This window comes from Mercenaria mercenaria, chromosome 5, assembly GCF_021730395.1.
Source record: "Mercenaria mercenaria strain notata chromosome 5, MADL_Memer_1, whole genome shotgun sequence".
Lineage (NCBI taxonomy): Eukaryota > Metazoa > Mollusca > Bivalvia > Venerida > Veneridae > Mercenaria > Mercenaria mercenaria.
The window spans coordinates 73,366,104-73,388,866 of record NC_069365.1 but is presented as its reverse complement, the minus strand read 5'-3'; the positions used below and the strand labels follow the sequence as shown (position 1 = coordinate 73,388,866).

The window sequence follows — 22,763 nt, the reverse complement described above, 5'->3', positions numbered from 1 at the left end:
TAAATAATAGTTTGATCTACCACTGAGAATCAGAGATGTTCATGAATAAAATTCCAAAGTTGCTAAAATAAACACTACATATCAGCAAAACTAACCTCCCTGGTTCAAAACTTGGACATGCCATTGGAGACAGTTCTACATTGATATACAGGATGCCGTCAGCAGGTCGAGCTTGCTTTGGTTCAACAACTTGACATGACACTTGTGACATCACCCTATAAGAAAGATGAAAACTTGAAATGATCATACTGTAATGAAGAATCAAACAATTGCATGACTACAATTTGCCAAACAAAGTAACAAAGACCTATTGTGCAAGTCAAGAAAATTGAAGTTGCCTCCCATATATGCAAGCCTATCTAAGATATGAGAAAATGGATGCCCATAGATGAAATTGAAAAGACAAGCATGATTTATGTAAAATTACCTTGTTTCTCCAACTTCCACTTGACAACATCCTCTTTCTACACCAAAGCTAACTTTTAAATGTCTGTAATCATATGCTTGTCGCCCATCTATTCTCTGAAGAGTAAACACAAAATGAAAAGCGGAAGTGTTTGGGTGATAGAAAAGAAGACTAGAAAAAGCAGAAAACAAAGCAAATGATATGGTATTAAAAGTTACATCTTCCATACTTAGTCAAGCTTTCTTGAGCCACCATTTCTGTACAGAGTCTGACCATTTGCAACAAAATACCATACAGTACCCGTTGGCAAAGCGGAATGGCAAACTGAGTGCTAGCAAGATGTTTTATTCATGATGTCCCGAAGGTTTGGAAAACACCTGCCTTACTCAGGCAGGCATGTTTGATGATTTTTCTTGCCTACTGTTAATATTATTGCACCATTTTCAAAGATATTATAAATAAAAAATTGCTTATACTTATTCACTATGACGTCAAGTTATGATGTCAATATGTGATATTTAGGTGATCTCCTACTTGGATAACCTTGTCTTTCCCAACATGGTAGGCAAGAAAATTTGCATTAAAATTAAAAAATAAAAACAGTTTTATGTTTGATTTATAGAAGCACAAACAGGTGAAGGTAAACTGGCATTAACTGGTAAATTTGCATCTGGTCCCCTCTACAGTATGAAGTGTGTTAAATCCACCTATATCGCACCCCCGCCCCCCATTCCTAAGAGAGTCTTAAACTTACGGATAATTATAACATTCAGAAGGGCTATTAAATTAACATATTTTTAACTCCCTTTATTATTTTTGTTCATTCCATATATAGAGGGGACTATTACTAGTAAATTCTTATTTATCTTGGCTTTGTAAAACAAAAACTTGTATTGGAACTGGTATCATATATGGTCCAAAAACAACCTATTTTCCATGGGTTGGTTTATTTGTTACCTGGTTACATAGGTTACAGCAATATAGATCATAATCAAACTTCATGTTTAATCCTATTTTCAATGAGCCCAGGTTACAAACACATATGCTTGGGAATTTAGGTTGTTTTTTAGGACATACCTACATATATGCTTGGTAATAGCACATTTTCAGATTACAGGTATCACTACGTCACACTCAATGCGGTCATCCCTATTATTAGTAACAAACACTCATGGCTCAGAGATTTTCTGACAGTAGAATTCTATAGCACATAGAGTTAATTACTGTATGGATTGCATTTGCACATTCTTATCTCACAGTAAATGATGTACCTGGCCAGTGTTTCAAAATTTGTTTATTTTTAAGGCACTAAAATGCATATTAACTGAGATGGTTGAATATTTGGTGCATTTTGTTCATATCTTTTGAATATAATCATGAATGGAATATACATGTAATAACTGATTATGTATACATATTTATGAGACTTTAGTAAAAAAATGCTTATAAAATGTCTTAACAATTGGCAAAAAGGGCAGATAAAATAAGAAAATCTGCATGATTTAGTATAACTTAAAAAAATAATGGGTTATAATTTTATAGCCCATTTTAAGCTACCGTACTTCATTAATGTACCTAGTGAAAATGCTGGACAAACTTTTAAACTATCATTTTCCACGATGTTGTTAGATGATATTTGTTAATGATAATAAATAGATTATATTTTGTAACAATCACTGCTTTTGTTTAAGACGGAAAATTAAATATGAATTTAGTAACTTTTACACATAATAAATATTTACATAATCTTGAATGATAGTAAAATAAATGCAGAAAAATATATTGTTTTTAATTTTTGTTACATATATAAATTTGTAACATTTGTTTCTGACAGATTCTACTTGTTTTTTTTCTTCTTTATTGTTTGTTGCGGCATTATTATCATTTTAGTCCTATTCAGGCTATGCATCATGAGTCTCTGAAGTAATGTAAACTGTCATTAGAACAAGAGGACCATGATGGTGCTGAATCGCTCACCTCTTCCCACATGATCCAGTTTTGAGTATGACGTCGTTTTTTCTATTATTTGACATAGTGACCTAGTTTTTGAGCTCATGTGACCCAGTTTTGAACTTGACCTAGATATTATCAATATAAAAATTCTGACCAATTTTCATGAAGATCCATCGAAAATTATGGTCTCTAAAGAGGTCACTAGGTTTTTCTATCATTTGACCTATTGACCTAGTTTTTAAAGGCACGTGACCCAGTTTCAAACTTGACCTAGATATCATCAAGGTGAACATTCTGACCAATTTTCATGAAGATCCGTTCAAGGGTATGGCCTCTAGAGAGGTCACAAGGTTCTTCTATTTCAAGACCTACTGACCTAGTTTTTGATCACAGTTGACCCAGTTTCAAACTTGACCTAGATATCATCAAGATAAACATTCAGACCAACTTTCATACAGATCCCATGAAAAATATGGCCTCTAGAGAGGTCACAACGTTTTTTCATTATTTGACCTACTGACCTACTTTTTGATGGCACGTGACCCACTTTCGAACTTGACCTAGATATCATCAAGATGAACATTCTGACCAATTTTTATGGAGATCCATTCACAAGTATGGCCTCTAGAGAGGTCACAAGGTTTTTCTATTTTTAGACCTACTGACCTAGTTTTTGACCACAAATGACCCTGTTTCGAACTTGACCTTAATATCATCAAGATGAACATTCTGACCAATTTTCATGAAGATCCATTGAAAAATATGGCCTTTAGAGAGGTCACAAGGTTTTTCTATTATTTGACCTACTGACCTAGTTTTTGATGGCACGTGACCCACTTTCGAACTTGACCTAGATATCATCAAGGTGAACATTCTGATCAATTTTCATGAAGATTTCATGAAATATATGGCCTCTAGAGAGGTCACAAGGTTTTTCTATTTTTAAACCTACTGACCTAGTTTTTGACCGCACGTGACCCAGTTTCGAACTTGACCTAGATATCATCAAGATAAACATTCAGACCAACTTCCATACAGATCCCATGAAAAATATGGCCTTTAGAGAGGTCACAAGGTTTTTCTATTATTTGACCTACTGACCTAGTTTTTGATGGCACGTGACCCAGTTTCGAACTTGACCTAGATATCATCAAGGTGAACGTTCTGACCAATTTTCATGAAGATCTTTGAAATATATGGCCTCTAGAGAGGTCACAAAGTTTTTCTATTTTTAGAGGTCCTGACCTAGTTTTTGACGGCACATGACCCAGTTTCGAACTTGACCTAGATATCATCAAGGTGAACATTCTGACCAATTTTCATGAAGATCTCATGAAAAATATGGCCTCTAGAGAGGTCACAAGGTTTTTCTATTTTTAGACCTACTGACCTAGTTTTTGACCGCACCTGACCCAGTTTCGAACTTGACCTAGATATCATCAAGGTGAACATTCCGACCAATTTTCATGAAGATCCATTGAAAATTATGGCCTCTAGAGAGGTCACAAGGTTTTTCTATTTTTAGAACTACTGACCTAGTTTTTGAAGGAACGTGACCCAGTTTCGAACCTGACCTAGAATTTACCAAGATGAACATTCTGACTCATTTTCATAAAGATCCCATGAAAAATGTGACCTCTAGAGATGTCACAAGGAAAAGTTTACGCACGCACGGACGGACGCACGGACGCACAGACGACGGACACCGCACGATCACAAAAGCTCACCTTGTCACTTTGTGACAGGTGAGCTAAAAATTTAGATGAGAACAAATTATTTCTGATTTTATCTCTCTAGTCTAATTGTCACTGAGATCTGGATTGGTCACACTGAGTTGGCTAAAATACTGATCATGTTTTAGTTTAAACAAAAAATAAATAAATTTTCTTACAAAGTAAGACAGTTGTTCATGATCTCCCCACTCTGGTTCTCAAAAAAGGGAAAATTGTTTTATACTGACAGATCACATTATGTAACTTTCATATTAATATGTTTTGTTTTTTTGTATTTTTTGATTGATATAGATTTCAATCTAACCTGGCTTCAATAACAGATGTTTTATTTTCTATCGGTGTCGTCTTTTGTTTACATTCACCAATGATAATACATACATGCCATATTTTCAGATGGTCAATAAGGGAGTTTTGCCTCATCAGGGCTTTTTTTAAGGGAGATTTGGGTAAAAATAAGGGAGACTTTTAATTGTTCACTTTTTACGCGCTAAATAGCCGTTTTCATGAAAAAATCATCAAGTTTTTTTACATTGAATTGATGAGGGGAGCCAACAGTTGTGTACAGAATGCATGATTATTACCTATTGCACTTAACTTAATCCAAGGAAATTCAGAATTCCATGAAAGATTGAACCAGGATCTTTGTTTTTGCTTTATGTGTTGATGCTTCTGCATCTGGGGAGAGTGATCTTTTTGACATGTTTGACAGTCATTTCTTTACATGTATTTAACCTGGGAATTCTTCCTCTGTTAATTATTGCAACATGACAATATCACAAAGGAATGGCAGTCAATTATTCGGGCAATATGAATTGCAATTTATTTCATAAAATTCACTTATCCGAATTCATGTTTGTCCAAAATTCTATGTCGTGTGACGTTAACTCGCCAATTTTGTTAAGTTGTTGTCGATTTTTTGCATGTTGTGCAAGTATTTAAATTGAGAAACATAAACTCGGTGTTAGCACTAACCTGTCTCATCCTCTGATGGCTCGATAAATACGGGAAAAGAGTGTTTCCCGATAAATATTAAGGTCAGCGAAAACGAAAGTACACTTTGGCAGGTGGCGGTAAAATGACGTAATTTTAAGACTGGTTTACATATTGTTTTGAAAAATTATGGATCAGTGGCTTTGATGTTATTGAATCAGTCTAAAATCTCGCGTGCACATGTTTACAATTGCCTACGGGTAAGATTAAATGGTTAATTGTTTGCAGATCGTGACAGTAGGTGGTAAGATAATTAATGCCTCTGGCGTGTATTTCTCGATAAACAAGCTAGGGATTATAGACAACTATGAAAATTATGTTTGAAGTGTATTTCCGGGCTACTCGATATTGAATTTCAAGTATTTTCTAAAGGTCTACATTGGGTCCGAGATACGATTTTTCGACAGAGGACTTTTTTCTGAATTTATTTTTTTACGGGAGGTTTTCATGTCCCGGCGGGAGACCGGGAGATATACTGAAAATACGGGAGAAAAAGCCTCCCGGCGGGAGATATGGCATGTATGATTATACAGAACAATATGTGATTTTATTTTATGATAATCTTAGTTAAAACCAATTTTTAATGTTAATTTTTATTCATCAAGTTTTCCTGAATTATTATTTCTTATAACTAATGTAAAGCTCTCAGTATAGTCAATCTCAACACGAATAAGATATAATCTAATCTGGTGTGAAAACAGTTTACTGCATGTTATAATAACAACATGTAAAAGTAAATGTTTCTGTAATTCAGTCAACAGAGTTCTAGGACATATCTGAATCCATTTACAGTTCTTAAACAGAAAAAATAATGTGTATAACAATATTCAACCGTCACATAACATTCATTGAGTCTATAAAAATAACACCATCTCTCTCAATGTTTGTCCGAATCCTAAAACCATAAACCTGGGTTTTATCAGGTCATTCTAAAAATAGACACAGGGGCTGATTAGAGAATGTGCTATTTAGGTTATTTTTAGGACATATCTAACTGGTATTGGTCGTGTAGAATCTACTCGGGTTCTGGTACTAGTATAACCAAGATATTATTTTATGTGGTTAAAATAGCATTAACACAGTTAAAATTCAGATTATTGAATACCGAAACATTTAAATTGAAATACAATTTTATGAAACAAATTTTAAATATTTCAACTTTCGTGTTACAGGAATAAGTTTGGCATATTTGTTTACTTTGTCCTAAAATCAAACCTATCCGAAATACATTAACTAACGTAAATAATTTGAATTCCAATACCAGTACTTACCCTTTTATCAGCTACCGCTTTCTTTATAAATTCTCTTTCACAGTTTGACAAAGGAGTCTCCCTCATTTCTGCTGTCACAAAATCAAATCTATTTAAAAGGAAAACAAACAAAACATGCACGAGTTTTTGGACAAAATCAGAACACTTCCGAATGTCTTAAAACCGTACCATACCGTACTCGGATTTTTCGCAGCAAAAGGGCTCCTTCAGTGGTAAAAATGTTACCTTAGACAAAGAATTTGTTTAAATTGGAAGAAAAACGATTAAAGATGATTCAAATATTAGAAACTTAAAAGAAAATAAACTGTTTGGTCCAACTTAGCCTATTCTTACACATCCCTGTAACTTTGGAACTTGGAGACAAACATATTTTTAAGTTGCAAAAGTACACTGTTATCACTGGTTATTTACCACTGACTGTTCGAAGGCAAAGGTGCGGTGTGTTCTAGTCAATAGATGCATTACCAAGGTGTGTTTCTTTATCTTTCCTTTTGTCTTTGTTGTCTATATGTTTTATTTTGTCTATATATACATTTATGTACATTGTATATTGACAATTTAAACATATATACATCCGCTGCTATATGGTCACAGTTTTAGTTGGACTGCCTTCTTAGAAGATGACTTTTACTGTTGGTTCTTAGAACAATTATAGCTTTTATTGTTTGTTCTTAGAATATGGCGTTTACTGTTGGTTCTTAGAACATGGCTTTTGGATGTCTATTATTTAAAAAAAAAAAAAAAAGAGTACATAATGTAAATAGAAGACATAGAACTCCTTTGTGACAAATTCAGTAAAACACTGTTCGCTTTAGTATTAGTGCCTCGAGCAGTTTAGTGCTGATTCTAGCAATCCAGACAGCCCGTGTTCGTTCCTTACATTTTTATGTGTGTATCTCCCCAAAACCCTGGATAATTTGAGCATTTTACTCCCCCATTTGCGAGTTCGAGGATCATTGTTTCACAGTATTGAAAAAAAAAAAGATGTGAACCAACACGACTGAATCGTCATTTCCGCCACTATTGAAGCTATATAATACCAACAAATATACATCAACAGGGGCATACGTAATTGTTTTAATTTTCAAATTTCCGAAAAATATATACCTATTAAGATGATCATAGCAACATTACAACAAAAGAGTCAAAGTAAGGTGTTCACGATTTCACAGACTTAAGACGAATACTGGAGATGAAAGTTTTGTTAACACTTAATAAATAAATAAGATAAGTATACATTATGTATTAGAATTTTTCATTATTTCACTTTTTGTTGTCTTTAAAAGGAGCACGCTGTCAGAAATGTAAAAAAATAGCCAAAATTTGCATTTTTCACAGTAAGGAACACGCACAAATTCATATTATTTTGAAACAACATCAGAAATTGTCACAAAATTTGATTTAATACTTACTGCAGAACAGCTTGCACCTTGTACCCAGGGGTGATATTAGCCATATAAAGATGTAATCGGGAATGTAGAAACTCCATAAGTCGATCAACATGACAAAAAACGGAACTGTTCCAGGTTCGTTTTCATTTCCAGGTTCGTTTTCATTGAGTCTGTTCATAGACAGTAGTGGAAATATCTGCTATGGTCTATGCTTCTAGCCCCAGGTTGAGCGGAACTCAACATTTGCACATGTTTCAAATACCAAAAAAAAAAAAAAAAAAAAAAAATACAATTAATGAGATGTGATCCTACGATACACTAGATTACAAATCCACAAAAAGAGGTGTATAGTCTCTAGTTAACAGAACGACCCTTTTAGCAGAAGAGAAAATATGCATATTTTGAGTTGTTTCTCAATATTTTGTTTGTCTTATAAAGCTACTGTGTCAAATAATTTTGATAACTTCAGTAGAGTGAAAACTTTTTAATAAAAGTGACCACTTTTGGAATTAGACCTGTCAATAATGCTATTGTCAATATAAATCTGCAAGCAGTAAGAATTATTGTTAAACTAAACAAAGATGGGTATTTGTCAATTATGAGATAATGTTTTTTTTATTGTAGTTAAAAGATATACCATTCAAGTTGGTCAAGATGTGCTCTGATTTTTTTATAACCATAATATTGACCGAGGCATCACTATTCTGCAAACAATCAATTTGGAAGGGACAGAACAACCATGTTCACATAAATCAATAGGGGAAACTTCCCGTTCGGGAAATCATTTATGGGTTTTTCCCTACTTCCTGAACGGGAAACTTGTTACTTTTTATAGTAACATGCTTCCCGTTCGGGAAGCAATATCGCAAGTTTTAGACCCATTTCATTTAAAATTGCCGGTGCACGAGAATATACACAAGATCTGCAAATTAAATATGCCACATTAAACTTGAATGATATATCTAAATTCCTACCGTTCACAATTTTTTTAAATGTCTTATTGAATTTTTTATTTGACAGTGAAATTGACCATTTTCTTCAGAAATTGCTTAAAATCAGAGTTTCCCGAATTGGAAACCTAACTTCCTGATCGGGAAACCTAGCCTTTAAGTTACTTCACAATCAGGAAACTGAAAGCAGACATTCAGAAAATGTATTCTTTTATTTTGTTATAAAAAGCAATTATTTCAAATTTCAAGTTTTCAGGGAGTTGTGATCCTGTAATTTGATGTGTCTGGTGCCCCAGGATTTTAACAGACTCATATGAGTTTGGGTTCAAAGGCAGTGGATCAATTATTTGAATATTTACTTTAGATACATTCCAAGATCTTGTGTTGTGTGACTCCAGCATATTTTCTGACGTAAATGTATTTCTTTCTCCTTTTAGTTTGTCTGTTTTTGTTTTTTTTAAAAACTCTATGAGGTATTGTCGTCACTTAATGGTTGGCGTTGGTGTCTGCGTTTGTTAAAAATTTTGCTTAGGTCCACTTTTTCTCAAACATTGTAAGGGTTACAGCTTTAAAACTTTGCACATTAGGGGACTATGTATGCCTAGAACCACAACTCTGATATGCATTTTGATAAAATAATTGCCCTTTATTGTACTTGGAAAATTTTAGTTTCTTGGTTAAATTTTTTGTTTAGGTCAAAAACTATAAGAGCTACAGTTTTGAAACTTTGCACACTTGTTTATCATTGATCATTAGGGACTGTATAGTCCAAGACCATAACTCTAATCTGCATTTTGTCAGAATTACGGCCATTTTTGTAGTTTTAGAATATCCCAACTATATCTTTTTAAGATCTCTTGTATGTGTTACTACATAATACACATGTTATTTTTTTACTTTTCTGTTGTTCAGTTTTTATCATTTTCAATACTATCAGAGAAATTGAATTCAACAAAATGCGGATCTCTGCTCTTCAAAAATAATCTTCTTTGCTGAAAACAATGTACAAATATTCATAATGTGGGTCATAAATTGAATCATAATACTGGCCTGTTTTGTTCTTTACACCTTCTTGTTTTTATAAGTTTTCACTACATACTGATGTTCTGAATTCAAATCTACTGCACAAAATGATGTTGCATTAACTTTGGTATCAGTTTTAATTAACAATGTTCTTCCAACTATTTGATCATTGTCAAAGGCTCCTATACAGTAAGACAGAAGAAATTTCAGTTGCTAAGTTCCCTGTGATGTCAGCCACTTCATTAACGTAAGATAGCAACCAGGGGTCGTATTCATAAAGCATATAAAGTATAAGTTTTGACTTAAGTTTAAGATTTTACTTAAGTTTGGGTGATTTCAGCTTAAGTCTAAGTAAAAACTTAAGTTCTAGTCATAAAACAGCTAAAACTTAAGATACGTAAGAAATAACCTAAGTCAGAAAATACAAAATCGTTGTGAGTACGATTAAAGTGTTGTTTTCAGATAAAAGCACTTTAAACATAATTGTGCATGTTGTATCTGTCTGAAATTAATGTTGTTGTTTTTTTAATGTTTTCGTTCACAATAAAAAAAAAACAAGAATTACTTATCAAGTTGTTTTATGAATAACAAATATACTTAAGTAAAATAAATTTCTAACCTAAGTAAACAATCAATTTCTTGTACTTATACTTATAAGATGCTTTATGAATACGGCCCCAGATGAATAACATGAGCTGTCCATAAGACAGCATGCTCAACTTTTGTCAGTGCTTGACTCTGAATAGAGTTTTGCAAGTACAAATTTTAACAGTCAAAATTCAAATCAGAGTTATGAGGATTGTTTCTCTTAGTGATGACTTTGATAGTAAAAAACTATTTTAATTTTCAAGTCAAAATCTTTGATAGTAACAGAGATATTTGACTTCATCAACAACTTTTACCAAAAAAAAAAATGTAAGTTAAAAAGGGGCATAACTCTATCAAAATTCAAATCAGTGTTATGGGGATTGTTTCTCCTGGTGTAGACTTTAATAGCAAAAAAACTATTTTAATCTTTGATAGTAACAGAGATATCTGACTTTATCAAAAACTTTTACACAACAAAATCAAAGTTAAAAAGATGCCTAACTCTGGCAAATTTCAAGTTATGAGGATTGTTTTCTGGTGTAGACTTTGACAGTAAATACCTATTGTAAGTTTCAAGTCAAAAACTTTGATAGTTACAGAGATATTTGACTTTATCAAAAACTTTAAAGTTAAAAAGGAGAATAACTATATCATAAGTCAAATCAGAGTTATGTGGATTGGTGTAGACTTTGATAGTAAATAACTTTTTGAAGACTGAAGTCATATTTTTTTTACTTCTCTTTTGTAGGTTTAAAACAATCTAAAAGAGCATTTGTCATCTTTGCATTTGGGTGTGCAGAAAAGGAAGACATATTAAGAGATTGTAATTCTGTATCAGCTATTAATAGAGACATAGAGTCCTTGATTAACTTGGATTTTGATAAATATAAAAGTGAAAGAAACAAAGTAGTTACATCTTTTCTTGATTGTATCACATATGACACAGTAAAAACACAAAATACTGTAAGAGCATGTGCTGCATTTGAACAGATTTACAGTTTCAGGTAGATGCATCTTATGGCCCCAGTTTTGTTACAATATCAAACAGCACAAGGTTAATTGTCTGTCAGTATTGGTTCTAATCTTTAGCTCGATTTTTAAAAGAAAAAAGTAGAGCTGGCGATGGCGTCACCCTTGATTAAAGTTTTTTAAAAGTCAAATATCTCTGTTCCTATCAAAACTAGTATTCCAAAACAATATAATACTCTGAAACCAAACCATGAGCTTATAGGGACTTGTCACTGCTATATTTCTATATCATTATAAGTAAACCCCTTTCATATTTTATTGTTATGTTTTGCAGTACAAGTATTGTTATATTATCATGTATAATAAGTAAGCTGAAGAACAGACTTTAATTTAATAATATTTTTGGTTCTAGCATATGACAGTATATGTCATACTGTTTCCATGTCAGTTGCCTTAAAGCTACTTTTTCAAATTTCTTAAGTTTGTTAAAAAAATTTCAATTTGAAAAATACATTTTGTATCACCTTGTTGTTGGATTTAACGTCGCACCGACACATGATAGGTCATATGGCGACTTTCCAGCTTTAATGGTGGAGGAAGACCCCAGGTGCCCCTTCGTGCATTATTTCATCACGAGCGGGCACCTGGGTAGAACCACCGACTTTCCGTAAGCCAGCTGGATGGCTTCCTCACATGAAGAATTCAACGCCCCGAGTGAGGCTCGAACCCACATCGATGAGGGGCAAGTGATTTGAAGTCAGCGACCTTAACCACTCGGCCACGGAGGCCCCTTGTATCACCTTGACAATTGATTTTTTTTTGTAAAATATTCATGTGAAGAATACAAACAATCTGGAAAAGCATTATGTATCCCTCGTGAACAAAATCAGAATATTACATTGAAAAACATCTAGCAATGAATATCGTCCTGCTTTTGGTATTTCTAAATATCACTTTGTATCAAACTAGATACTGTGAATTTATTACTGAAAGATGTGTTCAATAATATCGGTCTGTGTTGCTTGATCTATTTTCTTTGCATTCTGTATAATAGTTTTAAAGTTTTCAATGTAGGAGACACAGCCTTTGCAATATGACACTAGTTTTGTGATTTTCTATTTTATGTAGTTTATCAAAGAGCTATAAAGATATAAAGTATTTTATACTTCTTTGTGTTTATCAAGTTTTTTCAGATCTCCCTTTGAAATGTTTCTTCTGGTTCTTATGACTTCCTCTGTCTCGATATTTCATTTAGTATGATAAAAAGATGTACCACGAAAATAAGAAGAATTTCCTGATCGGGAAGTTTGGTTTCCAAATCGGGAAACTCGGCTTTTTTGCAGTTCATTCAGAAAAAGGGCAGATTCAATGTGAAATTAAAAAAATACTAAGGCATTTAAAAAAATTCTGAACGGTAGAAATCTAGATATTTCTTTTAAGTTCAATATGGCATATTCAATTTCGAGATCTCATGTATAGTCTTATGCACCGGGCATTTTTAATGAACCTACATAAAATATAGTGGTTTTACTTCCCGAACGGGAAGCATGTTACTATAATAAGTAACAAGTTTCCTGTTCGGGAAGTAGGGAAAAACCCATAAATAATTTCCCGATCGGGAAGTTTCCCCTACTGTAAATAGGAATTGTCTTAACATTCTTTACAAATAACAGCGACTGGGAAGAATATGCAGGATGAAATCTCAATACAGTATATCGACGTTCAAGAAAGAAAATGTTCTATATATGAACAGTACTTTTGGGAAAAATAAGATTTTTTTTTATTTTGTCCAAAGCTGTTCCTAATCATGTAGCAACATCGCAGCTAAAAATGCATATACTAGTAAACACTGACATTCCAATTTCATGTATTTACCGAGCTAAAGTTCTCGTAGTAGTTTTTCATATGCCCTTTGAAAATTTTCTGAAATGGAAACTCGTTCTTGTGACCTTTTCACTCAAAAAATTCCGAATCTATAACTTTACGTGCAGTTTATCTCTGCTTGACCAAAGCTTTTGCACCAATAGATAACCCAAGAAAGGCACATCTCATTACTCAGACTTTTATCCTGACATAAATATGTCTTTATTGCAGACTTGTGCGTACCAGTGATGACTGCTTTAACTCAAAACTGGTCTGACTCTAAGGATAAGGTAGATCAATGTTCTGAAATATTTGGACCGTGAACTTTAATGACACACTGTATTTCAAACCATAAAAAACGTACAACGTATTGAATGACAAATTGTGAAAGCTGCATCATCATACAAGAATACAGACCAAATGAAGACCATGACTGATGAATTTCATTCAGTAAATTTTGAACGGAAAAATGTTTCTAATGTCATTTCAACTTTTGTAATTCTAGCTTCAACAACAGGTAACACCCAAGATAATTTTATTATTGTTAAATAACAGAGGATAAGATCTCATTTTTTCACACTAGATAATGTTTCTCTTCAAGTTCAGTGCTATTCTTTTATAAAATTGCATGGCAGTTCTCTATTAAGCTTTCGCCACCTTTTTCACCTTTGATTTGTTTGTTTGTTTGATTTGGGTTTAATGCCGTTTTTCAACATTATTTCAGTCATGTAACGACGGGCAGTTAACCTAACCAGTGTTCCTGGATTATGTACCAGACCAAACCTGTTCTCCGCAAGTAACTGCCAACTTCCCCACATGAATCAGAGGTTGAGGACTAATGTTATCAGACACAATGTCGTTTATCAAATAGTCACGGAGAACATGCGCTCCGCCCGAGGATCGAACTCGCGACCCTGAGATCCGTAAACCAACGCTCTTACCTATTGAGCTAAGCGGGTGGGCTTTTTCACCTTTGAATAATTCCACACCCCAGATAGCAGATTCTACGTTGGCCAAACGAAGTTTTCCAACGTTGACCCAATGCCATTTTGCTAACTGGTGCAACGTTGGCCCAACGGTTGGTACACCATTGGCCCAATGACTGGTATCCTGCACTTATCGTTGGCCCTCTATTGGGCCAACAACTGGTATCCTACACTTATCGTTGGCCCTCCATTGGGCCAACAGCATTTTTTCGACTATCATGGTTGGTCCAACGTTGGGCCAGCTCTATTTCTTTGTTGGCCAAAGATGGATGCCAACGCTATCCCAACGATTACAAAACTAAAAAAAGACTAAAACTAGCATTATTTAGTACATATTTTATTTTCGAATAGTTGTGATTTTGTTAAAGTTTAACAAAAAGAAATCTTACATTTATTTAAAGTTTGTTTGCAATTTTCCTGAAGAAATATAACATAATATTTCATCACTACAACATGTCAAATATTGATTCCAGCCTTTTATAAATCTAAATATTTTTCTTTTTTCAGTCACTGATTAAATCCTACTAAAGTGAATTAACTCATTATATATCCAAGTTCGGTCTGAGTGTTTTCTTTTCTCACTGAAGTTGCAGCTTTCTGTTGTTTTCTTTTTTCTTGTGCACCACAGTGCTAGGCACTCCATTATTACTCTCTTGAACAGCGCCCTGTAAAAAAACAAAAATCATAATGTTGATTAAACCATCTACGTCAAATTGATAACAATAACTAATGAAATGTACAAAAACCTCTGGACATAAACTAGCGTAAAATGCATGAAATTTATTCTTGTCTGTATTTAACCGAGAAAAATATGTTAGAATTAATGAGAATATAAGTTATTTTATTTACAGAATTTAATACTCAACACAAGTGCCATCCGCCAGCTTTAGATAAAAGTATTTAACATATGTTCAAGTCACATGGATATTACATGCATACAGGATAAAAAAGAAATTCTCTATAAGATTCCCGTGACAACATTGTCAAAAAATATTCAAAAACTTCTACTTACAGTTTATAGCTGGTAGACCGGTTTTTTGTTAAATCTAGATCTATCACATGTATAATAGTTTCCTTTACTTCACATGTCTATGCAGCTAGAAATCTAGCCTAGAGAGTAAAATTAACTACATTTTCTGGGATTTCTTACATAACTTTGATCAATGAGAGTTCATGTTCTGGAATATTAAACAGATTTATTGTAAACATTTTATGATTGTCTAAAATTAGATATTTGTTATAGAGTTAGTAGTTTTTTTCCACAATTTTTTTTCTCAATGTAGTAGATTTGAAATAGTTCAAAATATCATTACAGCTGCAGATAAGTTTTAAGTTTAATTAGCCCAAATTTAACTGATTACGAATTGGTGCAGAAAAGTATTTAATTATTAATTAAATATCGCATGTTACAACTACAGAACGTGTATACCTGTAGGGGCTTGTGATAAAACAGTGACCTGTAAAATATATAATTATTATATTATTACTTCTAATGGGCCAACGTTGGGCCAACGATGTTTTCTCTGTATAAGTCTTTCTCTGAAAATCAATATTGGGCCAATGCAGAGACATCAGTGACTGAAACTTAAAGTTGGTTCAACGTTGGCCCAACAGCTGTATTTACAAAACTTATTAATCATTGTTGGGCCAACAACGATTATCCTTTGACGGTTTTCCGTCGTTGGCCCAATGACTTCATGTTTACAGGGACCAGGATAGTTGATATAATCTAAGGCCACAATACATCTACATGTTGTGGTCTTATCTTTGAGTTTTAAAATTTAGCAGTTCAAATGTGTATTTTCTTGTGCAAAACAATAATTTTCTTTTGAATTATTCCTCATGATGATGTCCATGTTAGATGGTCCATGTTGCTCGATTGAGGACTTTAATTTTGTATATGCAAAACAAGGATAAGTCCTAGTACATGTAGATATCAGACAAGTCCTAGTACATGTAGATATCATACACACTGATAACAGTACAAATATATATTTTTTTTTAAAAAAAAAAAAAAAATATTTTCGTGAACACCACTGTATCCTAGTTATAACTTTCGAGACAAAAAATTGTGGTCAACTGATTCGTTTGGTACGTATTGGCCTGGGTACGTATTGAACGCAATGCGTTCGGAAAACATTTGTTTTTATCGTAGAAATCGTCGTTATTTACCGAAAATGAACTTTGAAAGCGCTACAGAAATCGAAAGAAAAAGAGAAGAAATTAGGAAAGCCCGCCAAATATATCTGGAAAAGGTAGTTTATAAGACTGGTGGTAGTTTTTCTATCAAAACTATCTACACGTCTCGAAATGAGACGATTTTGTGTTGTGTCTGAAATCGGATATGTGCTATTTCGGATAAGACTTACTTATTCTATGACATATAAAAATATATTCAAATATTACTTTTTACTTTATGTTTGATATAATATATATTTAAATAAATTGTATTAGTTCAATTACTTGATTATAGCTTTAAATATTAGGCTGGATGTAACCTTGTAATAATTTGAAAGGCAGTGGCTAGAGAACCGGAATCGGTTCCCTAGACTGCGAACTTATTCGTCCGGAACCGGTTCTCTAAGCAAAATACCGTGCATAGGCTAGGGAACCGGAATTTTATTTCTATGCATAATATTGCCGAAATCCACTTTGTTTCTTGGTAAATGCCATGCATATTATTATCTTAATTAATTTTACCATGCCTTGCATTTATCTGCGCTTACTGTCTCCCAGAGTGTACTCGCCGCATATATACCATGTCTGCCGTATTCAAATGATATAAACTAGTACGAATGAATGCGTGAAAACTACTTTGCAGTTTTTAAATGTTATTTGCTTTAAACTTGTATTATGTTTAAATTATTTAAATATAAAATAATATTGGTTTGTATTTGCGTCATTACATGTTTATAGATGAATAAACTAATTTAATTGCCCTTAAAACTTCATACATATTCTTTGATCACTTTAAATACTGGTTTGTAACACCTTGGCATTTCACGTTCAAAGATATGTAATCAATACTGAAATTACTTATTTTGTTTTAATCGTTTCTTTTATTGTCTTATACCTTTTAAGTTTAAATTTCAAGTTTATTTCGGCTCCAGTGTCGACGATTTCGCATTCATTCGTACTAGTTTATTTTATCATTCCAATATGGCAGACAGTATGCGGCGAGTACAATTCTGGAGACACAGTAAACACAAATAAATAAAAGGGCATAGCTTGCTGAAATGGTAAAATTAATTAACTAATTAAGATAAGAACATGCACATGATACTTACCAAAAGAAACAAAGTGGATTTCGGCAGTATTATGCATAGAAATAAAATTCCGGTTCCCTAGCCTATGCACAGTATTTTGCTTAGAGAACCGGTTCCGGACGAATAAGTTCGCAGTCTAGGGAACCGATTCCGGTTCTCTAGCCACTGCCAATTTGAAAATGTAAATTATTATAAGAGGGGTACCAGACACTTTATGTACCACTTTGACACTTAGTGTACCACCTATATATTATATAGTAATTATATCTCATAGTGTAGCACTGCGAATATGTGATAATTACCTGTGAAAACAACTTTGATTTTATCAGCTCAAGTCCATAGAATGTTGTTAACTTTTACCTTATTAGTTATGAAAATTAACTTTAAATTTAGTAAAAACATTTCAAGTAACATAAAATGTACATAAAGTGACACATTCTAATGTAATGCTGCGCCCAGGTAATGCACTTTAATGTAATGTGTAAGTCAGGAAAAATATGTTGTTTTCAAGTAGTTGAAAATGATGTAAAATGCTAGAAAAATACATGACATGTTATTGTTTATTTCATTAAAATGCATTAATTATGCTTACTTTTTTCTGAAGTAAATTTATTGAAAGTAATTTGGAAATGGAAGTGGCTATTCTTACGGTCCCGTAGGAATAGCCTCGCATGCTATTCTTACGGCTCTCCCATAAGAATAGTGAAAAGCCTGCATGTGGTTATTCCTACAGCAGTTTTGTATTACAATACATTCAACTGATATTTTTTCAACCGATTTCGGAAATGACATGTAATCACGCTTGGTGACTTTTGGTCATTGTGTTACAAATAAAATGTCAAGTCTGAATTGATGCAAACATGTCAAGCTGATGTGTGACAAACGTCAAGTATAAAACTAAATTACAGGGCAATAAACATGTTTAGAGTGGTAAGAGATTTGTACTGTTGTGAAAAATGTACATGTATATATACGTTTTCCGATTTATTTAGAAGACAAATTTCTGTTAAATTAGTATTTTAGTTACGATAAATTTGTTGCATTAAAATTGTTTGATTATGTGACAAATGGAAGTAATAAAGTTGGGTTAAATTATATCAGTCCAATGAATTCAGTACGATGTGTAACACAAAACTGCCGTAGGAATAACCACCTGCGGGTTTTTATAATTTGTATGGGAGAGCCGTAGGAATAGCCACCGGTGGGCTTTTCACTATTCTTACGGGAGAGCCGTAAGAATAGCCTGCGAGGCTATTCCTACGAGACCGTAAGAATAGCCACTTCCTTTGGAAATTATGTAGGGAAAATACACTATTAAGAGGTTAATATATGCCTGTGGTATGCTTTCTGGCTGTAATGGCACATCTTGTGCAGTAATAGCCCAAGTGCAATTTGAGACTAAGGGTGTAAGTTGTTGCCAAAACCTTTTTTGTTATTCATACATTGCTCAATGGTCAATGTTGGAATGCTCTGACATTTCACTAGGGACTAGAAATGTTGCAATAACATTTTAACATTTAAATTATAATAAATGAAATTAATATTAATTTCATGCATTACATTTAAAGACCTGTGAACTGATTTTTGTCGAACCATCTTGCGGATGCAAAGACATAGTTGTCCAAATGACTGTTCAGTATATGTGTTTGCGTACATGCATCCGTCTGTGTGTTCGTGCGTGCGTCCATCTGGATTTGTTTGTTCAGACCATAACTTTGTCATGCATTGAGGAATCTTGTTTATATTTTGCATAAATGTTTAACTCAATGAGACGGAGTGCCATGTGCAGATTCCAGATTCCTATCTCAAAGGTCAAGGTCACAGTTGGGAGTCAAAGGTCATTTTAGAGCTTATTCAGGCCATAAAACAGCTAAGATTATAAAAAATGTATAATTATTACACATGTATGTCTTATATATATATATATATAAAATAGAAAATGTTAAAAGTTACTCCTGGACAAGTATATAATAAATAAAAAAGAAAAACATCCAATGGGTTTCCTCTATCTGTATTTCTGTCTACCTACCGGTTTCATATCATAATCATCAGGGCAGACATATAAAAAATTTTTTATATGTCTGCCCTGATGATTATGATATGAAACCGGTAGGTAGACAGAAATACAGATAGAGGAAACCCATTGGATGTTTTTCTTTTTTATTTATATATATATATGTATTTCTTTGTTTAACTAGCAGTTTTCTTTTGATTATTGTAACAGTTTTTATTTGCATTTACTCAGTGAAATGTATCAGTTAAAAACAGCCTTCAAACTGATCTAAAATGTACAGTCAGACATACAAATAAGAAATAAACATATCTTTTAAGTCTCCCATTTCTCACTAAAGTCTCCCCACTTTTCCTTAAATCAGCTGAAGAGGGAGGTGACTTCTACCCAAATCTGGACCAAGCTTGCACACTGAACCGGGATCTAAAAGTTTATGAATGAGTGAATATTTCACTATTATATGAATTTTAGGCTAAAGAGAAATATGAAAAAGAGGAGAGAAAGAAAGAGATTGCCAAGAAAAAAGGAGACGACAATTGGATGCTAGCATCTATAGACCAGAGGATTAAACATGAAGAACAGGTATACCTTTTGTGTTTGCAGGCATTAGGGTTGTCAGAAATGATAAATTCTGCATATTTTTGTGTGATTTTCTCAGATGTGTGATTAAAACTGAAGTGAGAGTGTCCTTTCAGAAGTCATTAGTTGTGGTTGAAGTGAAATAAACTGGAACTGAAAAGAAATACTGGAGGTTTTTATTGTGTTTTATTGTGTATTTCATAATCTCTTATTCAGTCATCAAATGTAATGTTTTTAGAAAAATAAAATATATTTTTCAACAATCTTTACATTCAGTACAAATGAATGAAGTATTTGCCAGGTTTCAACAACATAAGTTGGACTTTACTGTTAGTTTTATAAACATGCCATGGTTAAACGTATTATCCATTTCAAAAACAACAACAGTACATGAACTTGTTTCACAACATAACTTATTTTACAAAGAACCAAATATGTACATTGGTAGAGTTTGAAGAAATCAAAGAAAAAGAAAAAAGAGAAAAAGAAAAAGAAACAAAAGAAGAAGAAGAAAGACTCTAGCAGCTCATCAGATTCTGAGTCAGAAGATGAAAGAGATAAGAAAAAATCAAAAAAGAAAAAGAAGAGGAAGAAATCAAGCTGTAGTTCTGATTCAGTATGATTATAAATGTCTATTTTTACCGAAGCATTATTTATCTTGTTAATTGGGTAAACACTGGCCTTCCTTGCTGAGTGGTTAAGGTCACTGACCTCTCATATCTGTAGGTTATAAACCTTGCTTGGGGGTGGAATTCTTTTATGTGAGAAAGTAATTTAGCTGGCTTATGGAAGATCTGTGATTTCCTAGTTCTGGAATACTAGATGTTAATGATTCCAATAATAAGACTTGAAAGCACATTGGTTGTCCCAAAAAGTATTGTATTAAGATGATAATGCTAAAATTAATGTATGGTATTTTGCATTTAAATCTATCTATTCGTTATAATTAACTGCAAAAAAGTTGTATCAACCTAAAGTTTGAATGCACAAATAACATTCCAGTGCTCTGTTCCAGGCCTGATATAAACTCATTGGTCACTTAGACTCTTAGACTTTGACTGCATTACATCTTGTATCTATATGACTATTACACTGTGCAGGTAGAGGTTTTCCCAGTGGGAGTGGAATTTTATTTTAGGATGAAGAACCAGCTTGGATAGAAAAGTCACAACCAGCACAGACTGTTGACACAAGTACCACAGCTGTTAAAGGTCCTAAACTTGAGGTATGCATTATCATCAATCCATCTCAAATGCACAAAATTTGTTCTTCCAGGAAAACAGCCACTACAGCAAGACAAGTTAAAGTAGAAACATTTACCAGTAAAAGCCTTTAACACATATATAGCAATGCATTTTAAATGCACTATGGCTTTCTATGGTATTTGTGATGATTAAGCCAGCATTTATATAGCTTTTTGTCAAGAAACAGCTCTCACAGGCAATATATTCCTGCTTAATTTGCAATGTACATATAGTAGAGTTTTGCAGTGTAGCTTTTAGATTGGTAAATCTATAATAGATTGAGATGATTCAGATAAATCTTTATAGGTATTAAGTTTCGTAACAAGATATACACATGACTTCTATGGTGGAGATATTGCATGACTTCAGGAGCACAGTAATATTCTACAAAAGAATGAGTGCAAAGCTAATAGCCTTATAATTACATTTGTATCCATGTATATTAATACTATATATGGTAAATATTATAAACTTGTTATTTAGCTTGAGTAATATTGAAACCATTGTGGTAAATTAACATTTTAACATGACAACACATATTAAATGATATCTCAATTGTTGTCACACTTCCACTATGGAATTGAGACATCACTATAAAAACATATTAATGTTTCAGGTTCCATTGTATCTTAACAGAGAGTAAAAATGAGCCGCGCCATGATAAAACCAACATAGTGGCTTTGCGACCAGCATGGATCCAGACCAGCCTGCGCATCCGCACAGTCTGGTCAGGATCCATTCTGTTCACTAACAGTTTCTATAATTGCTATAGGCTTTGAAAGCGAACAGCATGGATCCTGACCAGACTGCGCGGATGCGCAGGCTGGTCTGGATCCATGCTGGTCGCAAACCCACTATATTGGTTTTCTCATGGCACAGCTCAGATGAGTATGTTACTATGTAATAAGAACAGTTACAGAAACAATATTTGTATATGATATAAATTTTTCATATTTAAAATAATGTTAGAAACTGTACTCTTAAATAGCATTTCTTTTTAGTTTGTAGCTAACGATAAGTAATAACGAAATAACTGGTAAGTTTTATGAAATGCAGCAATTTTATATTACCAGAGGGATAGCTGGATGCAAGCCCCAGTGGATCTGTTTCCTACAATAACCAGACAGGATCTTATAAACCGGAAAACGAAGGAGAAAGATGAACTAGACAAACAAAGGGAACTCATGAATAAGGTACAAGGGCATATAATACTCTGTGTGTTGAATGATTTGCTCTTTATTTCTTTGGTTTTGAAACTCTGTAAAGGATGTAGCATTTTTCATGTCAGGAAGTCACCTAGGTGGCTAACAGAAGGTCAGTTATTATACCCCCACAAAACGAAGTTTGGGGGGTATAATATTATAGGAGTGAGCTTGTCAGTCAGTGTGTTGTTCGGTCCGTTGGTTTTCATGGTTTCAGAAAATACAGGTCAAGTTCGACTTTGAGGTCAGTAGGTCAAAAGTCAAGGCCACAATGACCCTGAACAGTTAAACAGTTTCCGGATAATACTTTAGAACGCTTTGACCTAGGATCATAAATT

The 22,763-nt window shown here is 33.3% G+C and overlaps 2 protein-coding genes across 2 annotated transcripts in view; one reads left to right on the top strand and one right to left on the bottom strand.

Annotated features, from left to right (window-relative positions):
* LOC123557610 (exosome complex component RRP45-like) overlaps positions 1-6,524 on the bottom strand; it is a 42,401-nt gene extending 35,877 nt beyond the window's left edge. Inside the window, exons 1-3 of the mRNA XM_053543961.1 lie at positions 6,354-6,524; positions 428-522; positions 96-215 (exon numbers count right to left, since the gene is read on the bottom strand). Coding sequence (XP_053399936.1) covers positions 96-215; positions 428-522; positions 6,354-6,419 — 281 coding nt within the window. The 5' untranslated portion in view covers positions 6,420-6,524. The remainder of the gene's footprint in view (positions 1-95; positions 216-427; positions 523-6,353) is intronic.
* A 9,735-nt stretch (positions 6,525-16,259) lies between these two features.
* LOC128557136 (CWF19-like protein 2) overlaps positions 16,260-22,763 on the top strand; it is a 65,421-nt gene continuing 58,917 nt past the window's right edge. Inside the window, exons 1-5 of the mRNA XM_053543948.1 lie at positions 16,260-16,378; positions 19,872-19,982; positions 20,428-20,595; positions 21,118-21,204; positions 22,297-22,416. Of these exons, the coding sequence (XP_053399923.1) occupies positions 16,301-16,378; positions 19,872-19,982; positions 20,428-20,595; positions 21,118-21,204; positions 22,297-22,416 (564 nt within the window). The 5' untranslated portion in view covers positions 16,260-16,300. The remainder of the gene's footprint in view (positions 16,379-19,871; positions 19,983-20,427; positions 20,596-21,117; positions 21,205-22,296; positions 22,417-22,763) is intronic.